We start from the raw sequence: 20694 nt of genomic DNA on the forward strand, positions 1-20694 counted from the left end.
GTACAAGATTAACAACTGCATTATAGCTAATGTGCATTCCTTCAAGTACCTAGGTCTTCACCTGTCTCATGATTTGTCTTGGGCGGATCATGTAACCCACATTATCAACTCAGCTAACAAAATGCTTGGTTATCTTCGCCGTAATCTTTTCATGGCACAGTCACACGTAAGATTACTTGCCTACAAAACCCTCGTGCGACCGAAACTTGAATATGCCTGTGCTATCTTTGACCCCCATCAATCTAACCTCACTAAAGCCCTCGAATCTGTTCAAAACCGTTCTGCTAGATTTATTCTTTCTGAGTACTCCTATCACACAAGCGTTTCGTCTCTAACGTCTAAACTGGAGCTAGTACCTCTTGCCTCTCGACGTCGCATCTCACGCCTATGCCTCTATCACAGATTCTTTCATACCATACCTCGTGACAGCCAGTTCATTCAACAGACTCATCGTACATCTCGAACAGGCCACATGAACGCAGTAATTCCAGCCCGAACCCGCACCACTACGTTCCATCAGTCATTCTTCGTCCGAACTGCCCAGACTGGAATGGCCTTCCGGGAGATGTCGCACTCGTCCGTGACGCAGCGTGCTTCCGATCTGCTACCGAACTCTTAGTCTAATATACGGAACTGCTGTTTTTGGACTTACCTTTGTAAATAGATTTTTTTTCTTCCTTTCAAATTGTCATCATTGCCGTCTTTTGTATATTGCATTTTCCGATTGTTTTTTTTTAATTATTGTATTTTTCCCCTTTTTTTCTATCTTTTGTTCTTACTTTTGATGCCCCCTCTCATGTAATGTCCCCGGGACCCTTGAGGTATCAATAAATAAATAATAAATAAATAAATAAAGAAATTGTTGAAAAAGGCGCGCGTTTTAAACATACAGGCTATGCCGTACATGTACGGCGAAAACCCTCAAAGGGTTAATAAGTGAAATCGCTCACAGCACATGTTTTGTTAAAGTTGGTTGCAAGTCATACGACCACTGTAGCCAGTGGGACAACAGTCATGCTCGCTACAGTAAACACAAGCTTTGTTGCAGTTCAACCATGTTGCTGTTTTGTTGCTGTTTGTCATAGTCTCGTGATAAGCTGCATTTCTCTGTCTCTACAGACATGGTCGTGCAGGCAAAGTCTGGCACTGGCAAGACATGCGTCTTCTCTGTGCTCACCCTACAAGCTGTCAACGTCTCCAAGAATGCAGTACAGGTGAGCCTGTCAGCACATTTTTATTTCATCCATGCAAAGACGGGCAAGTCAAAGCAAAATGCGAACACTGTAATGCTCCTGGAAAAAGCTATTGCCTTTCTTAGCACAGAAGTAGCAGTTTCCATGTTTAAAATAGCTGGAAATTTTTCCAGCTGGCAGTGGGAGAATTTTCAGCTGGGAGGAGAATTTCCAGTTTCATGATCCAGCTGGGAATAAAAATGTTTGCAGCTGGAAATGGAATCATTCCAGCAGGAAATGACAAAAAAATTCAGTTGGAATCTTTCATTTCCACATTTCAGCTTGCTGCTGTGGCATATCACTTAGTTGGTTCCCACTTTGATTGACTACAGTACCTTCTGGTCCAGTGTACTGTGCACAGCCAAAGCGCATAGTGGTTAAATTTAGCAGAATTGTTTTGAACACTTGCAGCAGGTGTTGTTGGACATGTCTTGATATGTGCGATGTGCTCTCACATATTGTCTCATGGCTGTGACGTTGAAGGCGGCACTCAGTTGTGTTCAAAGACAAAACTCTTTATTCGAGCGAATTTATGCCCGGACAGTGAAAGGCCAAAGTACAAGCAATTCACACTGTAAACTGATAGCGGTGAGAACAGGTGTCGGCCATCGAGTAATCTGCCAAGCGGTAAAGCACGTGAGCATTTATACATGTGCCATGGAAGATTCCAGCATTATCGCTGGTGGCTGCATAAGTTCCAGAATAAACTCTGAGGTTCACGTTGTGTGTGTAATCTTATCGGAAGGTTCTGAAGTAATCTGGAAGGTTCCTAGTCATTCGGGCACAACTTGTGAGAGTAGAACCTCGTTGATACAATCCCACTTAATACGATTTCCCAGCTCCTGTGCTCGCAATCACGACACCTAAAAATAAGCGAACAGAGCTTTGTGTTAATACATTCCAATTAATACTTTCCCAGAAAATATGATTCTTTGGCAGCAACATTCAGCACCGCGGCAAACTGCTGTCATATGATACGTTCTGCAGCCAAAAACTTTTAAAGGTACTGACACGATTTGAGACATCGCAAAAGGGAGATTTTTCATTTCCTTGGTATGCAGGGCTAACGCTCTCCACACACCGGAGTCGGAGAACACGTATGAAATATTTTGGTTTGACTTTGAAGTTTTCGTCGCTGAACATCTCCAAGCCAGCCGCACTGCAATGGACATTATCCCGACGAGTCAACACAGTTCTCCCGTGTTTGCGAGCTCTGCGTCCTGCATGCAGCCTAAATCGCAGAAAGCACTGTCAGGGTCACTGGACGATAATTCACTCATCGTTTAGGTGCACCACAAGCAGATGACAGATTTGCCGCGAGTACGTCGCGAGTTTCTGTATCCCCATGACGTCACACTGCTATACTCGTGGACAACTTTGCTGGGCAATGCAGGAAAGGCTACGGGGGCGGAGCTACTGCATGTACTGCTCCGCAAAGTAGTCCGGTTTGGTGCGCTTTTCGAACTTAGTTTTGGTTTGTGAACATTCCGTATCTCGTGTGACGGCCATTTGATTATTCGAGCGTCCGTCACAGACTTAGACAGCCATTTGTTAGTGAAATTCGTCGCAAGCTCCTTCGGCGAGTCGTCGGAAAAGCTGGAGAAGAAGGAGAAGAAAAAGGAGAAGAAAAAAGAAATGAGAGAAAAGACATATAGGATAAAGAAAGAAGAAGACTATACATTGAAAGAGAATTGAAAAAAGAATGCAAAGAAGAAGAGGGAGAAGTACGGGTACAAGAGGCGACGTGGCCGTCGAGGAGGAGGAGAGAAAGCAGAGCGCGCTTGGAACGGGCAGAGGCGCGGACTAGTGGTGGTCGTGGCAAGGCGTTTGCCTGAGGTCCGCCCGCGCAGCTCCTGGAAATGTACCCCAGCCTTCGCAGCAACGTACTGTGACCTGGGAGGCGTGACGAGGAGGGCGACCTGCGCGCATCAGCGAGACCCTTCTCGCTCCGTGGGTCGTGCACCAGACGACGAGCGGTACAGTCAATGCAAGTACCTAACGCGGCGGTGACCGGCAACTGCAGCTACCCGATGGTACAACAGACGTTCGTGCTCCGATCCTCGTGCTCCGATGAATCCTCGGTGCTCTGTGTTGTGGTTAGCCATCTATAGACCATGACAGGTGCGCGTAAAAGGTGCGACGTTTTCACGCACCCAAAAACACGGAATGAAACTGCATAAAGTAAAACAAATATAAATATCTTCCTGGTACGTGCTGACCCTCTTTTCAAAGAGCGTCCCGTAAAAAATAAAGTAATGTGGTTGTTTTTTATCTCACGCAAAAAACACGGACGTGATTGTGGGACTATATTCTGCAGCGGTAGCACACGCGTAGTTCGGCTCTGTAGCCTTCCCCTCATTGCCAAGAAAAGTTGTCCGCGAGTATATGAAACGTCACTGAGAAGCCGCCCCCTCAATATCGAAACTGAAAGTGTCTTTCTAAGGTAGCGGTAATTAAGATATATCAATGCATTCCCAGCCACCACAATACTTGTTTTAGGTTTCTCTACACCAGTATTTTTATTTAGAGCAACAATCCGAAAACTTGTAAAATTCCAAAATGTGGAGCTGGGCTTGTTGGTTGTACAGACGGGTAGGGAACACTTGCGTTTCGGGTATGTCCGGATTTCGCTCTCCTACAAAAGCGAAGTGGCTTAGAGTTGCATAACGCTACTGGTGATTGATAGTTCGGAACCCTTATGATTGGAGACCGGAAGTTCAGGCAAGAAAAAGCAAAGTTTTAGGTGCCTATAATAGGCCCTAAAAACTGTCATTTAGGCATATATAGGCACAATTCATAATTACTTCAGCAGCATGTTTCAGGACAGATCTTCGAATTCTAACAAACACAGAAGGAAAATTCTGTGCTTTGGCAAAGTTAATTTTATTTATTTTTTTTTTTCATGAAAAGAATTGTAAGAAGAATAACTATTTGAACAGATTTAGGTGAAAGCTGGGGTGATTGGACACTGTGAGAAAGGCTATGAAAGCAGGGGCAAACCAACACCGTCTCAAGGTTTTGAGGCTTGAAGTTGTGCCTTCTTTCAGTCAGTATTTGTTTGTATGCAGAAAAAGAACGCTTGAGGTCCACTGAAGTTAGTGGAGCGTACTTGTAGTCTGGCACTTTCGATGCTCTCATTGCATCCGGAATCTTTGAATCTGCACCGCTCAGAACTTTAGACACTTGGTTTAGCATATAAAATCAGGGATTCTTCTACAAGACAGATTTAAGCTTCGAGGTGATGCTGTCAGCGACAGATTCATTGAAGACAGCGGCGAACCTTTCCTGCGCATCCAAAATTAGCTCTACACTCCGAGTCAGAGTGGTGCCCGAACTTTCATATTTCTGTATGCTTTCGGCAAGGAAAGTAAAATGGGGACACAAATATGCCAAGTCAGATTCAAGTGTATTGTGGCGTAGAACAGTCTGGGCTCTTCTCACGGTGATGCTCTCGTCCGCTGCAAAGCTGTAATAACAGCCTTCACACCCGCGAAGTGTTTGTTGTAGTAGTTTACTGCCTTCAGCCAAGTTCCCCAGCGGGTAACAATGGGCTCTGGTGGAAGAGGCACATCTGGCAACTGCTCTTCAAAGGCACGAACGCGCAAAGGAGCCTTAAGGAACACTGCCTTGCCTGCAGCTATTAGTTCGTTAACAGAACTGAACGACTGTCTCAGCTCTTCAGAACCGATGAATCCCATGGGCAAGCCAAGCAGCATACAATAATTCTAGATAAAATACCTTGACAAGTGCAGCAGCCTTGTGCATATAAGCTGCTGCATCTGTGTAGAGCAGCAGTGCTCGGTCATCGTGGGATGTGGAGAGTTACGCACCCTCAAGGAAGAGCTCACAAAGTAGGTGATGGTATCGCCGCTCGTTTTTTCTAGTTGTTTCGAGCGTACCAAAGAAGGTGTTGTTTTTTCTTTTGCATCCAGCTTGCATTGGATACGTGAAACTTCTTTAGTGCACTTGCGCTTATACTTTTTTCCCTTGCAGCTGTTGACGAATGCTGAGCAAATGACGAAGTTAGATAGCACGAGCCCAAGCGTGCATTTTCAAATCAAAATGCTTATGCCTGTATCCAGCTGAGAATGCGCCGCACATTTCTGTTGCATGCGAGTTCACAGATGCGGATATAAAAATAACAAAACAATGAATCTGAGTCCCCGGAAATGGCCACAAATGCATGTTATTTGCGCAGGTTCAGGGGTTATTCAAATTGGCAGTTGCGTAAGCATTGTTGGGAACTTTATGCCTACGCGTGTTTGAGAGTGGACGTCAAATGCAAATATTGTTGACCTTTCCAATGTCTTCTCACCTGCTTTCCAGATGGATGGCAAAATACCTTTTCTCCATCGAGGAAATAGCACTGCAATCCACTGGTCCATTTCCTGACAAGGCACTTTTCGGCGGGTTTTTCTTTGGCATTGCTCGGCAGACTTCCGACAGCTGCCGTTATTGGAGAACATAAATGCCAACGAAACTGACTTGTAAGCTGTAGGCTGCAGCGCTAGCCTAGCTTAGCTGTGGCTCACTAGAGTACACTCTAGCCTCACTCATGCAACCACAGTGCTGCACTACTAGCGTTAGGCTAGCCTCGCTTTGCCTCGCTGGCGTACACTCTAGCCCCGCTCACGTAAGCGCGTTTATAGTAGTTTATTGGCGATTCCAGTTATACGTTGGCTGTGGCAGTGCGTCGAACTATGGTCGTTTTCGCCGACGTCACGCAGCGCATCCGCACGTCTACCCACGTCGCGCTATAATCGTGCCTAAAAATGAGCTAAAACGTGAACGAAAAAAAAAAAACTAGCGCAATGCAATGCACTGTGTTGTAGTTAATACGCCACACTAAGTACTTCTTGTTTTCCTCATATGAACACTCATTTAAGCAAAACGTGTACTTGATGAACGCGAAAGGCATTTTTAGGCGCTGAAAAGCTGACATGGCACGAACCTCGAAATAGGCACTTATAGGCACAAAGATGTTTGATTAAAATGTTTCCCTTCCCCTAGTTCGTGCTTATGTGTTAAATAGGCTCGAATCGGACTCCAGGAAAAAATAGCATTGCCTGAATTTCCACTCTCTACTTATGATCTAGACTAGTAACATGCACGAACAATCTTTCCACATCCACTAGCCGTTAGGGGCCACCAAAATGAAAGTTTGCTCGTTCGAGTTTCCCTTACAGTTTACCGTACTGTACACGATTAGCAAAAAACCACAGGACACACAGGAAGGGAACGCACACAGCGCTGACACTCAACAAATGTATGTGAAAAAACAAATACATCGCCTATAAATACACATGATGACCATCGCATAAACTGTCGTCACTGGGGACATAGCGCAGATATGGACTCGCGAACAGCACAACCGAAAAGATTACGGCAAATGCGCTCTGTGAATACTCCATTTCCTGGGCAATAATGCTAGTTTTCACCCAACGCGCATCTTATACGCTTTAACAACTTCACGTGTTAGGCGTCACTGTGTTTACTGACTGCATTACATTTCTCAAAAAGTGAGCACGTGCATGACCTATAGTGGATGGCTAACCAACCACCTTGTGCAGTTTTACATTGTTGTCATGCTCTCTCATTCTGTCGTTAGCACAACGACCCGTCTGACCTATATAATATCTACCACATGTGAGAGGAATCTGATAAACAACATTTTCAATACAATCGATATACCTAGTTCTGTGCTTCTTCTGACGACTTTTTTTCCCGGTTCATTGAATTGTATGGCCTCGTCAAGCGGCAAATACTGTTTAATTTTGCAGGAGCAGAAAAACCACGTTAATGTTCACTTTTGCACGATTTTTTCAAGTTATGAGATGTTCTGTGTATATATGGATGCAGTCACTTTTTCTTTTTTGCCCTTTTCAGGTTCATGATTTTCTTATCACATGCTCGAAATTTTTGCACATGCTCTCTGCGACAGCAACGATTACATAGTCAGGATAGCCTGCAGCTACCAGGGCTTCACCTGTTGTCCTAACGCTTCTGAGAGTTTAGGAGAGTTTATGACTTTATGTCAGTTCGAGCGCCTTGGTCAAGCTAAGGTTTACAGTGTCACGTTTAACCAGCTTTGAGTGTGCCGAGCTGAAAGGGAGAGGGGTTTCCTTGAGTTTGTTTCCTTGCCCCGCCACGGTGGTCTAGTGGTTTTGGCGCTCGACTGCTGCCCGAAGGTCGCGGGATTGAATCCCGGCTGCGGTGGCTGCATTTTCAATGGAGGCGAAAATGTTTGGGCCTGTGTACTTAGATTTAGGTGCACGTTAAAGAACCCCAGTGGTCGAAATTTCTGGAGCCCTCCACTACGCGTCTCTCATATCATATCGTGGTTTGGGACGTTAAACCCCAGATATTGTATTATTATGAGTTTGTTTCCTTGATTTTCGTTTCTCATCAACAGTGATCACATCTGTTGGATGTACCACCTCGTGGTAAAAAACCCTTCTCCCTTTCAGCTCGGCACACCCAAAGCTGGTTAAAACATTGCATTCTACCTACCCGCAGGTTCTACCTACCCGCAGTCACCAGAACCTGCCAAGACAAATTTGTTCTGGAAGATTTCTGGAAGGTTTTTGGCTATCAGATGCCAAAGAGACAATGCGCGCTCGCTGCCATCTACGTAAGGACTTGACGGATTGCCATGCGGGCTTTGGGGACTTCACCTTCGGTCGCCATTATGCTTCCGTTATCTTCTAAAACTTCCCGCCGTGCGAGATGCGGCGTTTACGAGTGGTGGCGAACTTACCACCGCATGTGTCAAATGTTTCAAGTTATGACAAGGCAAATTGACCAGCGCGTGTGTGTGACTAGTACGCGAAAGCCGCAAGCAGCTTTCACCGCGTTTTACCGAGATTGTTACATTCACTGCGCAGAGTTCAACTTGTTAAGTCGTTTGCAGCACGGCAGTTTTGTTCACGGACGGGGCGAGTCGCGCATAATCTTGCGAATGTACGTGATTTTATCTGAAATGTGTATGCTTGAAATGTCAATTCAGCTCTTCGGCAACCTAGCCCATATTTCCAAGCAGCAATGCAGAGAACCGACGCTCATGCGGCGCGAGGTTTTGTTTGCTTTCATGGTGTTAGCGTTTCTTTATGTTTACGCTGGCTGTCCCATCGTTCGATATTGCAATCTTTGGGCATCTTCAACTTGTGTTGGAGTTTCAACACACGTGACCACGATGTTGTTTCTTGTCAAACCGGAACTAGCTGGCTGACCTCTGGCTGCCAAAAGTGCGAAAATCAAAGAGCCCGACTATATTTTTTGAGAAATAAATGTTTTTTACCGTTGCATCTCAATTTGGGTTTGTCAGCTTCAGTTTTTTTCTAGATTTGAATCGTATGTTTTCCCGGATAGTACGTTTATTTTTCGAGTTTTTTTCTGAAACGTATCAACGAGGTTCTACTGTACACATGCAATGCGCCAGTGGCATAGAAAAAGGAGCGGAGCACGCGTAGCGATATCCTTGTACACAACGTCAAATAAATATACAGTTTAGGAGAAATTAAAGTCAATGACTCGGAAGCTCAGTTCCAGCAAAAGTAATGTTACCAATCACATCGATGGCATCACTACAGCATTCAGAAGCTATGCCACAGTCACGGTGTAGATATATACTCTTTAGGTGAGGACACTCGCGAGACGCCACGACCAGATAAAGTAACAACGCTGAGCACCGTCGGTCCGCTGGCGGCAGCGGATACCTATCGGTGGGTTGACGCAACTTCAACATAAAACGCGTTCCCGTAGCACTGGCCCTTCGCGGGAAATCTGAATTTCCTAGCCAGCGAACGTGGCCACGGTACGCCAGCAAGTTAAGTTGGAAGCGCATAACCGCGTTTTCGCGAGCGCTCGCGAAAAACGAGACATGCGCGGACGCCGTTGCCGCCGACCACGTTGGTTGCTATAGCAACTGCAGAAAGCATTTTTTCTCTTTAAGTTGCGTCTTCTCGCCGATAGGTACCCGCTGCGATCGCCGGACCGACAGACGCGCGCCGTTGTTACTTTATCTGGTCGAACGCGCTCTGCATGCAAGCCGAGGAGTGTTCCCCACCTAAAGAGTATATATCTTACACCGTGGCCACAGTACACCTTTTTTTCAGGGGCGTAACCAGACAACTTTTTTTTTTGTGGGGGTGGGGTTCAATTACTTTATATACGTTCATCGCGTGTTTGTATGTGTGTGAGTGATATAAACGAGCTAAATTGAAAAATTTCGAAAGCAGTTTGAACCCCCAACCCCAACCCCTGGCTACGCCAATGCCTTTGTCATATACTCACATGCACAACTTTCACAGTCGAGAAATGCAAGTCAGATGGCGGTAAGCTTGTCTGATAACCTGCAGTTGTTGCTGTAGATGAACCATGTAAGGTAATTAATGTTCATTTATACTATTCTGATAAGCATAAAATGAATTCACTTGCACATAGTCACTGGCATTTTCTGCATAGCGCATTTGTATCATTAGGCACAAGCATTACATGGCACGGATATTGGGGACAAGGATGTTTGCACAAACTAGCATATAGTTCACTTTGCACATGTATAACATCACATGCAGCAAGGACAATTACACTGTGTTTAAAAGCACACAAACATTCATGATAATGTTCACTTATACTTGTTATATATAAGTGCAGCGCTTAAGTCGATATTGAGAATCAGAGTTGAAGGGTCATGAAGAAACCCTTGGGCTTGTTGAAAAAGCGCATCCTGCGGAAAGTTGACACGGCTATGAACTGCTCAGCCAAATATTTCAGTCGTGCACGCCGCGTAAGGCTACAAGCGGGCGCGAAGCTGCTGTTTTTCTCAGGTGCCCTCTTTTCAGAGGCCATTTCTCACTCTCGTGAGTGGGTGGGTGCCTGTCAGTTGACGTCACGTATCTGTTTCTCCGCATCGCAAGAGACATAGCATTCTTATTAGCCAATAGCCGACATAAATCAAGAGCAGTGTTTGGATCAGACGTGCTTGTTTCCCGTTGACAGTGTATGATAGTTGCTGCAGTTAAACAAACAGGCTGAAATGTGGCAAAACCTTGTTGCAAGTTTTCAAAAGATTATTCACTTCCAGTAGAGGCCAACTGTCGTCTGCTGACTCAGTGCACCCGCACACGTTCGAGCGTAACCTAATTCGGTGACACTGCCTTTTCGTATCGCAGCCTCTTGTGCCTCACTTGTTTCGATTAGTTTTGAATGTCATGGCCTGAAATCTTACAAACTTGTGTGGGTCGAGTTCTAACGCCATGGATCTCGTGCTGACTTGATCAGTACGTGTACAGATTGAGTTGCAAGCAGTTCTTAATTAACAGGCCGGAGAGCAGCCCTGTGAACCATGAGGGATGGATTATAGCTGAAGGTTTTAACACTATTATTCTTTTGACTGAGAGTACACGTCACGTCAAAGATATCCTAAAGATGGATTCAGTGGTAAGGTCGAAATAATACAACCTGAATTGCACTGTCAACTCGCTGAGAGTACTTTGCTTCCAATCTTCAAGAACAACCATCGGCCTTTTTTTACGCTTACGTAAGGCCACTGCATAATTTTGTGGGCGTCATGCAGGCCGAAGTGAACACCTTCGGCTCCGAATTCTTCGGTTCGTCGTGTCATCCGTTATAAAAATAACGTGGCCCGCTTAAATGCTTCTCCATATATCGGCAATGCTTCGCTCACCCGAAATTCTTGGATACAGCGTGACAAAGGTATCTTCAATTGGCCGAACGTATGTGCATTACATGGACTTATCTAGCTGTGGGGCAATTTTAGTAATTTCTGCTGCGAGCTGCATGCGTCCACTGGCCAGTGTGTTTCTGAGCTGTTCTAAGACCACCTGTTTTTGCATTGTAGGGGTCTGGGCCAGCCGCCGCGCAGAACCCGGCGTTTTTCACTGGGAGATCCGGAGCAGGTTTTTTGCTCCGTGGCGACGAATCTGAATTTCACTGGTAGATTCGGAGCGGGTCCGCGCGTTTCACTGGTAGTTTCAGGGCAACTCGCTCCGAGGCGGATTGCTCTCACTTGCTCCCCGCCGCAAGTCGCGGATTCGGCGAAACACGACGGTCAGCACACGTCACATCCGTCATTGTGCGTTCGCTGAGCGGCTGATCTTCGCAAAATGCGCGTTTGCTGCTGTGGTGGAACTTCTATCTAGCGACGGACAGTTCCAGCAGCAGCTCGTCCAGCTCAGACGAAGAAGACTGCGAAGAGAACGCAGGTGCTGTACGAAGGCTTCTTTCGGGAAGCTTCTCGGAGCCTCTCGGAGAAGATATGCTTGGTGAGCGTTGAGAAAATTCCGACGCCCTGTGATTTCTAAAGCAGTAGGACTTCTAAGGCGGCAGGTACGTAACTACTCAGATGGAAAAAAAATCCTGCTCAGAACGTGCCGCATTTTTGCGAGCGCCGATTGCGGCCGTTGCCACGTGCACCTACATACTACGACTATGACCAGCCTTCACCAGCTATCAAGGTTATCATTACGGGCAGAATTTATTATCAGTGTGAAGTACGTAGCACTTACCATTGAGATCGTTCCCGCCGTTCCGAAGCACGCCCAAACGGCGACGCACAGCCAGGTGATTACAACTGTTTATTTGTCGAATAGGGAAGCAGCCCCCCACTTCGGAGCAGCTTTTTAATTGGAAGACCCTGTGGCGAAAAGGAGAAAGAACGGCAACCCGGGGGGACGCGTTTCGGGTTGCGACCGCAGCGGCCCCGCACTTTGGAGGCGACTACAGTACGGGAAGCGCGGAAACGTCCTTGAACATCGTCGTTTTACGACCTACACGCCCACCCCGTGAAAGAACCTGCCTCTGTTCTCCAAGGCTTCTGCACGTGCGGTGCAGAGAACTCTTTTGACTGTGCTTGTGTTTCTGTATTTCTATTTTCCTTTTTGACTTGGTGGTTGATTCTCTGTCCGTCCCTACTACAAGAAAGTTTTGCTCCCCCGCTATTCTGCCACAATAACAACAAAATTGTATCCCTGCTGTTCGCGACTGCGTGGTCGAAATGCACGCCTGGCAGTGGCGGCCAAAGTTGCCATGGAAACCTAGAGAGCGGAAAAAGGAATTGTTTCCGGAACCGGTTGACGTGACTTCCGGGCGTTCCCTTGCGGAGCATTCCCGTGTTCCACTGGCAGATTTGGCTTCATGAAATCCGAGTGCTCGCTCCGGGATTTCAGCGGCCGCTCTGGATCTCCCAGTGAAAAACGCCATAGGACGAGACACTGAGCAATACGTCTATCATTCCAAGACTCGGCCACGACTCACTGTCAACAGCCGCTGAGCTCGAACCATGAGCGTGCCCGTGCCCATCGTTCTCTTCTACCTTCGGCGCGCTCGCGGCTGCCGCTCCCGTAGTATATAAATGTTACCCACGCAGACGCCACAGTTGCAAGGGTATTGTAATGCGCCTACATTAAGTGAATTTAAAGCATGCCTACTGTCACGAGCTGCACGCAGGGGCACCAGCACCTTCTGAGCAGCTGAACGATAATCTATTTCTGCAATTAACACTTATTTGCAATTTACGCTTTAGCGTGGCATACAGTGGTTCTCTATAACTGATATTTTGTATTTAGTTGCTTTGATACTCGGAGGCTACCTACTATCTTACTAATTAACCGTTATTGTTAAGCATCATGCCACCGCGTTATAGCGAATGCCAAAAGCGTGCCCCGATGTCAAGCTAATCTAGTAACATTGGTCGAGCACAAAATCCACAAGTTTACCAGTGACATGTCTCCCACAAAATAAAAAAGTTAATGCCCTTCTACCTCTCTCTTGTGAACGTCCATGCGTGCTTTGCACTCCTCTTGCAGATATGATGCAGTACGAATTTTTAAAAAATATGTATTACAGTACTCCTTGATGAAACAGCTGTTCTTCAGAAAATAATGGTTTATTTGAATTGCTAGTGTACTACATTCACAGCAGTAGACAGGTTGGCTTGTTCGCAATTCAGAATTTTACATACATAACACAGAAACACGAGGACTGTAGCAAATAGGCACAAAACTGGAAAAACTTGGTCATATGTGCGCTCCCTCATCCACCTGCACATTATTTTGAAGTTCACTTATACAACAGGCACCTTAAATTATGCTACGATTGATGAAATATCACCCAATCTACGTTGGAACACAGTGATGACTTGTTGCCTGACTGCGTGCCACCTATTTCTCTTGCACAATATGTTCTAATCTGTAAATCATCTGTTCTACTTGTTTAGTAAAACACAGGCCGTTACATTGAGCGAGCAGTGTTTCACCAATTTGTATTGCATGCAGAAGTTCATTTCTTCCATTTGCATGCACGACAAATATCGTACCTCAAGTGATACAAGAAGCAGTGTTTGCACTATTTTATTGGAATCAAAACAGTAGCAGTTCTCATGTCAGTGTAAGCATGTGTATTTCCATGTTTGTGCACAGAACCTGCACCCAATACTAAGCACATGGAACAACATATTGTCACGTGGTCGTGACGTCGAAGAAGGCAGCAGTCAGCACGTCCGAGATGAAACTCTTTATTTGGCCAAACTTGTGGCCGAGAAACTGAAAGTCAAACTACAGCAATACACTGATAGCGGTGACCAGAGCATCGACCGTCGATCAACTGACAAGCGGTCAAGCGCGTCGGCTTTTATACAGGCGCTATTGAACTTTCCAGCGATATCGCTGGTGACGGCGTTATCTCTCGATAAAGCTGGAACATTGGCGTGCGGCGCGAAATTTTAACAAGACGATCTACTACAATCGAGAAGTTTCTCGAACACTGCTTTGTGGACAGCCTCGAGCGTTGATAACAGTCCTTGCTAGTCAAACCCAAAAAACGTCAAATAAAACAAGAAGTGGGCGTGGCATTGCCCCCCTCTGAAAAAGCATCGTCCCGATGCTTGTGAAAGAACAAAGAGAAAAAAACAAGTGCATACATAAATAAATTACAATAACAAAGGTAAAAGTAGAGTCCCCAGGTTCGCTAACGTGCAAAAAACGGCTTAAGGCGCACGACATGGACGACTTCAGGTCGTGCGCGGCGTCGCTGGGAGTTCGTAATGCCGTCCGGGATGACCTCATGGTCAAGAGTGCCGAGACGTCGAAGAACCTTGTATGGTCCGAAGTATCGCCGAAGGAGTTTTTCGCTAAGCCCACGTCGGCGTATCGGCGCCAGACCCAGACACGGTCGCCGGGCTGGTATTCCACGAAGCGTCGTCGAAGATTGTAGCGACGGCTGTCGGTGTGCTGCTGAGTCTTGATCCGCAGGCGGGCGAGCTGTCGAGCTTCCTCGGCACGTTGTAAGCAAGCGGTGGTGTCGAGGTTTCTTCGTCGGTGACGTTCGGTAGCATGGCGTCGAGCATCGTCGCCGGGCTCCTACCGTAGACCAACTTGTACGGCGTCATCTGCGTCGTTTCTTGGACGGCCGTGTTGCAGGGTGTGCACAGACCCTTGAAATCCTTGAATGTCCTTGAATTTGATAACATTAGTTCAAGGCCCTTGAAACTCCTTAGATATAAGTGAGCTCCTTGTAATCCTTGAAAATTTAGTGGACTTTGCTTCAATATATCAAATAAACGACGTATTTTCGTAAGTCGCACTGATTTCGAAAACGCGTTTACTGAGGAATGTTCGAAAACATGTAGTCTTGACAGGAGAGCAATAGCAGCATGTTTCGGTTTTTGAAACCGGCAGCGCCTGCGTCGTCTGGCAACAAATGCGAGCCAGAAATCCAATCCAATCCAACGCAAGTTATAGTAACGGTCGGTCGGTCTGTGCTCGGTATACTCGGTCCGTGCATCGGCCTCGCGCGTCATTTCTCGGCAAAAGTTCGCGTTTGTGCTGTGTGCAATGCCTGCAACTTTACTTTAACAGGATGCCAGGCGGAAAGTGCAAGTTTCAGTCTGCGTGGCTGCAGCACAGCGAATATTGTCACTGGGTGAGGCCGGAGACAAGCAACCCTTATCGAGCGAAGTGCGCAGTATGTCAGAAGTCGGTCGACATTGCAACAATGGGGGAGTCGGCATTGAAGGGCCATCAGAAAAGTGCCAAGCACCGATCCAAAGTTGCGGCATGTGAGGGCTGCTCTTCCGTCACGAGTTTTTTGCAAGCGGCAAACGTCACAGAAACGACTTCACAGTGGGAAAACACGGAAACATCCTCTTGAGCTGCGACCCTTGACGAAAACTGCAGAAGGCATGACTCTGTGATTGAAGCCAAAATTTTGTGGACGATGAAAGTTGTGTCTTCACACTACTCGTACAGCTCCAGCGGATCAGTTTCCGAGTTGTTCTGAAAGATGTTTCCGGACAGCGATATCGCGTGAAGCTTCACTTGTTCGGGAAAAAAATGCGCGTACGTCGCGTGCCATGGTCTGCGCCCATTTTTCGCTTCTCAAGTCTTGGACATGATGGAGAAATCTGAACATTTTGTTGTCCTTTTTGATGAAACGTTAAACGAATACCTGCAAAAGAAACAGCTTGATGTTCACGTGAGACTGTGGAACAATTCTGAGGTGACAACAAGGTATGTGACATCGGCATTCATGGGCCACAGCACAGCGGACGACCTCATGAAGAATTTGACGGAAGCGCTGGCATCCTTTCCGATGAGCAAAATTGTTCAGCTTTCCATGGATGGCCCCAATGTCAACTGGAGCCTTTTCCACAAGTTCCAGCAGCACATGAAAAATGACTTTCAAGTTCACTGTTTGGATATTGGATCGTGTGGCCTTCACACAGTGCATAATGCCTACAAAGCTGGAATGCATGCAACGGGCTGGCCAGTTGACACATATTTGTCCAGCTTATTCTCACTCTTTCATGATGCACCGGCCAGGCGAGAAGATTTTATTCGAGAGACAGGGAGCAGTGTGTTTCCACTTCCTTTTGTATCTTACCGTTGGATCTAGAACGTGCCCGTACTGGAAAGAGCCCTGGCCACATGGGAGCACTTGAAGCAATACACTGAAGCAGTGAGTGGCCGCAGGCTGCCCGTGCCAAAATGCAGAACATATGAAAACGTCAGTGCTTTTCTAAATGACCAGCTTGCACTTGCAAAACTGAACTTTTCCCTGAACGTTGCCATGGTTGTGCAGCCTTTCCTGACTGTTTTTCAGAGTGATTCTCCCAAGACGTTTTTGCTGGCAAAAGAACTTGAAAGTGTTCCGAGGAGCCTTCTGTCAAGGTTCGTAAAGTGCTCTGTAATGACAGAAGCCACCAGCATCACGAAGCTGCTGCGAATTGATGTTGAAGATGCTGCCGTTTACACAGAACTTGAAAAGGTGGATGTTGGACGTGCAGCTGAGAAGATTTTGAAATGCTGCGAAGCGAGCGCCAAGTGTATTTTTGAGTTAAGGTACGAGTGCCGGAAGTTCCTCGTGAACAAGATCCTGAAAGTCATGGAGAGAAGTCCCCTGAGGTACCCTGTCGTTCGTGGGTTGTCATGTTTCGACCCCACAGAGATGTCCAAGACAGACACGTGCCTTGGGAAGCTAAAAATTGTGCTTAACTGCCTAATCGACAACAAGCTTCTCTCCGAGCACAAACGTGACATTGTGTGCACACAGTACATTCAGTTTTGTCTAGAAAAACGGCATGAACTGCAAAACTATGAAAAAGATCATGAACGTCTTGACAGTTTTTTCGTGCGGCTGCTGAAGCACGATGCTTCATTCTCGCAGTTATGGGCTGTGGTGAAACTACTTCTCCTCCTGAGCCATGGGCAGGCCTCAGTGGAAGAGGCTTCAGCATCAACAAGCAGGTTGCGGTCGAGATTTGGCAGAGCTGTCATATATTTCTCAACGAGTTATCTGTGAAGCTGTGAAAAGCCATGGTGGACTGCTGAACGTTCCGATTTCAAAAGAGTTGAGGGCGTCAGTGCGCCAAGCCCGGCATAGGTACGCTGCATACCTAGACGAACAAAAGAAACAAGCACTATCACGGCAGGCAGCTTCAAAGAGAAAAGAGCTCGAGCAAGAGCTTGATAAGATGCACAGAAGGAAGTCAAAGCTTCAAAAAACTCTCAAGTGCCTGCTGGAGTCTGCGGACCGTTTTTCGGAAGAAGCTGAAGCGAAAAACGACCTTACCTACTTAGTCAAGGCAAACAGCTTCCGTCGAACTGCTAAAGAAAAGGAGCTGGAGATAGCTTCTGTGGAAAAAGAAATCCATGCGAAAACTGCGCTGCTTCCATAAGTCTTGTAAGCAAATAAAATTTTCCTAACACTCCTTGAATTTTGCCATTTTTCATCCTTGAAATCCTTGAAAACTCTTTGAATTTTCAGTCAAATATTCTGTACGAACCCTGGTGTTGTAAGCGAAGGTCACGTATGGAAGGACGGCGTCCCACGTCTTGTGCTCAACGTCCACATACATGGCCAGCATGTCGGCGATGGTCTTATTTAGACACTCGGTGAGGCCATTGGTCTGCGGGTAGTAGGCGGTGGTGCGGCGATGGCTCTTCTCGCTGTATTTTAAGATCGCCTGAGTTCCGCAGTAAAGGCGGTACCTCTGTCTGTGATAAGGACCTCTGGGGCGCCATGACGCAAGATGATGTTCTCCACGAAGAACTTGGCTATCTCGGCGGCACTGCCTTTGGGCAAGGCCTTTGTCTTTGCGTAGCGGGTGAGGTAGTCAGTTGCTACGACGATCCACTTGTTGCCGGAAGTCGACGTCGGGAACGGCCCCATCCTGATTTGCTGGAACGGCCGGTGAGGTGGTTCGATTGGCTGCAGAAGTCCCGGGCCTAGTCGGCGGTGTCTTCCGTCGCTGGCAATCTCGGCAAGTCTTAACGTAGTGGGCGACGTCGGCAGCAAGGCGTGGCCAGTAGTATTTTTCCTGTATTCTGGCGAGCATGCGGGAAACACCGAGGTGTCGAGCCGTCGGGTCGTCGTGTAGGGCCTGGTGGACTTCTGGTCGCAGTGATGAGGGCACGACAAGAAGGTAGTCGGTTCGAAGTGGCGAAAAGTTCTTCATGAGAACGCCATTCCCTAAGAAAAACGACGGCAGTGCTTGCTTGAATACCTTCGGAACAACGGCGGTCTTGCACTCGAGGTACTCCATAAGGCCCCCCTGTTCCGCGTCAGCTCGTTGCCTTTCGCGAAGTCGTTGGCACTTATAGTTCTGAGGAAGCAGTCGTCCTCCTCTTGCAGCGGCACGTCGACGGGGGCACAGGACAGGCAGTCGGTGTCAGAGTGTTTTCGTCCGGACTTGTACACGACGGTAATGTCGAATTCTTGAAGCCTCAGACTCCATCGAGCGAGGCCTGAAGGGTCCTTCAAGTTAGCTAGCCAACATAAGGCGTGATGGTCACTGGCAACTTAGAAGAGCCTGCCATAGAGGTAGGGGCGAAACTTAGACGTAGCCCAGATGATGGCAAGGCATTCCTTTTCTGTTGTGCAATAGTTGGCTTCTGCCTTGGATAGTGACCGGCTAGCATAACTGATAACGCTTTCAAGCCCATCAGTCTTTTGCACAAGGATGGCACCGAGTCCTACGCTGCTCGCATCGGTGTGTATTTCCGTATCGGCGCAATCGTAGAAATGCGCAAGTATGGGTGGCGTCTGTAGGCGTCGTTTAAGTTCTTGAAATGCTTGCACTTGCGACGTTTCCCACCTGAATTCGACGTCAGCCTTCGTGAGTTGCGTCAGTGGCTCGGCGATCCGTGAAAATTCCTTGACGAAACGCCTGTAATAGGCGCACAAGCCGAGAAAACGGCGTACGGCCTTCTTGTCGGTGGGCGGCGGGAAGGCAGCGATGGCAGCTGTTTTCCGCGGGTCCGGCGAACACCATCCTTGCTGATCACACGACCTAAGAACAAGAGCTCCTCGTAAGCGAAGCGGCACTTTTCAGGCTTCAAGGTCAGTCCAGAGGTTTTGATTGCTTGAAGTACTGCCTCAAGCCGCTGGAGATGCTCGTCGAAGGTCGAGGAAAACACGATGACGTCGTCCAAATACACAAGGCACGTCTGCCACTTCAGTCCGGCAAGCACGGTGTCCATGACGTGGTGGAACGTCGCAGGTGCCGAGCAAAGACCGAAAGGCATGACCTTGAACTCAAAAAGGCCGTCGGGTGTTATAAAAGCGATCTTCTCTCGGTCTCTTTCGTCTACTTCGATCTGCCAATAGCCGGTCTTGAGGTCCATCGACGAAAAGTATGGCGCGTTATGAAGTCGATCCAGGGTGTCGTCTATCCGTGGGAAGGGGTACATGTCCTTCTTCGTGATTTTGTTCAGGCGCTGATAATCAACGCAGAAGTGCAGTGTCCCGTCCTTCTTCTTCTCTAACACCACGGGTGACGCCCACGGACTCTTGGACGGCTGGATGATGCTGTCGTGTAGCATCTCGTCGACTTGTTTCTTTATCGCGTCGCGCTCTCGAGTCGAAACTCTGTAGGGGCCCTGATGGAGGGGCCTCGCACTTTCCCCCGTTATAATTCAGTGTTTCGCCACCGGACTTTGCCGAATTCGTGATGACGATGAGAAGCAGTCGTATCGTTGGAGCAGGGATTTGATCTGTTCTTCCTTGCGCTGGAGAAGACTTGGGCTGACGTCAAAAGCAGGTTCCGGCCCTGGCATTTTTGCGGAAGCTTCGGTTACATCTGTCAGGGTGAAGGCATTGCTGGCTTCCACAGTTTCTTCAATGAAGGCGACTGTCATACCCTTGTTGACGTGCTTGTATTCGTAGCTGAAGTTTGTCAGCACTACCTTTGCTTTACCGTCACGCAGCTCGGCGATACCTCTTGCGATGCAAATTTGACGGTTCAGGAGTAGTTGCTGATCGCCGTCGATTACGCTTTCAAGGTTCGCAGGTTTTTCGGCGCCGACGGAAATAATGACGCTGGAGCGCGGCGGAACGGTCACCTGCTCTTCTATCACGTTCAATGCATGGTTCCCTGGCGTCACGTGGGGCGGGAGTGCTTTGTCTGAGGTTAGTGGTATCGACTCAGACCTCAGGTCGATAACGGCGCCGTGGTCACTTAGGAAGTCCATTCCGAGTATCACATCCCTGGAGCAGTTTTGTAGGATTACAAAGCTCGCAGGATAAGTCCGGTTATTGATGGTGACTCTCGCCGTGCAGACACCAATCGGCATTATCAGGTGGCCTCCAGCTGTCCGAATTTCGGGTCCACTCAAAGCGGTCTTTACTTTCTTCAGCTTGGTGGCGAATGGCCCACTGACGACGGAATAGTCGGCTCCGGTGTCGACGAGAGCTGTGACGCTGTGGCCGTCGATAAGAACATCGAGGTCGCTAGTTCGTCGTCTTCTGTTGCGGTTAGGTCGTGGCGTCGGATCACGGCTTCGTCGATTTGTCCCGCTGTTTCGACGTTGCGTCTTCAGGTTTTCTTCGGGCCGTGAAGTTTCGTCGTGAGGGCTCCGTCCGGTTTGCGTCGTGTTCTGCAGGTCTCGTCGCGCTGTCGTCGGCGGCGGCCACGGAGGATCTTCGGCATTTCGTCGGACAGCAACCG

General features: G+C 47.7%; 1 protein-coding gene across 1 annotated transcript in view; it reads left to right on the plus strand.

The window, feature by feature from the left end:
- LOC119378273 (probable ATP-dependent RNA helicase DDX20) overlaps nt 1–20694 on the plus strand; it is a gene marked incomplete at its 3' end in the record, with an annotated part of 61589 nt that overhangs the window by 9440 nt on the left and 31455 nt on the right. Inside the window, exon 2 of the mRNA XM_037647462.2 lies at nt 1120–1214. Within this exon, the coding sequence (XP_037503390.1) occupies nt 1120–1214 (95 nt within the window). The remainder of the gene's footprint in view (nt 1–1119; nt 1215–20694) is intronic.

The sequence above is a fragment of the Rhipicephalus sanguineus genome, unplaced genomic scaffold (genome assembly GCF_013339695.2).
Source record: "Rhipicephalus sanguineus isolate Rsan-2018 unplaced genomic scaffold, BIME_Rsan_1.4 Seq757, whole genome shotgun sequence".
NCBI classification, from domain to species: domain Eukaryota; kingdom Metazoa; phylum Arthropoda; class Arachnida; order Ixodida; family Ixodidae; genus Rhipicephalus; species Rhipicephalus sanguineus.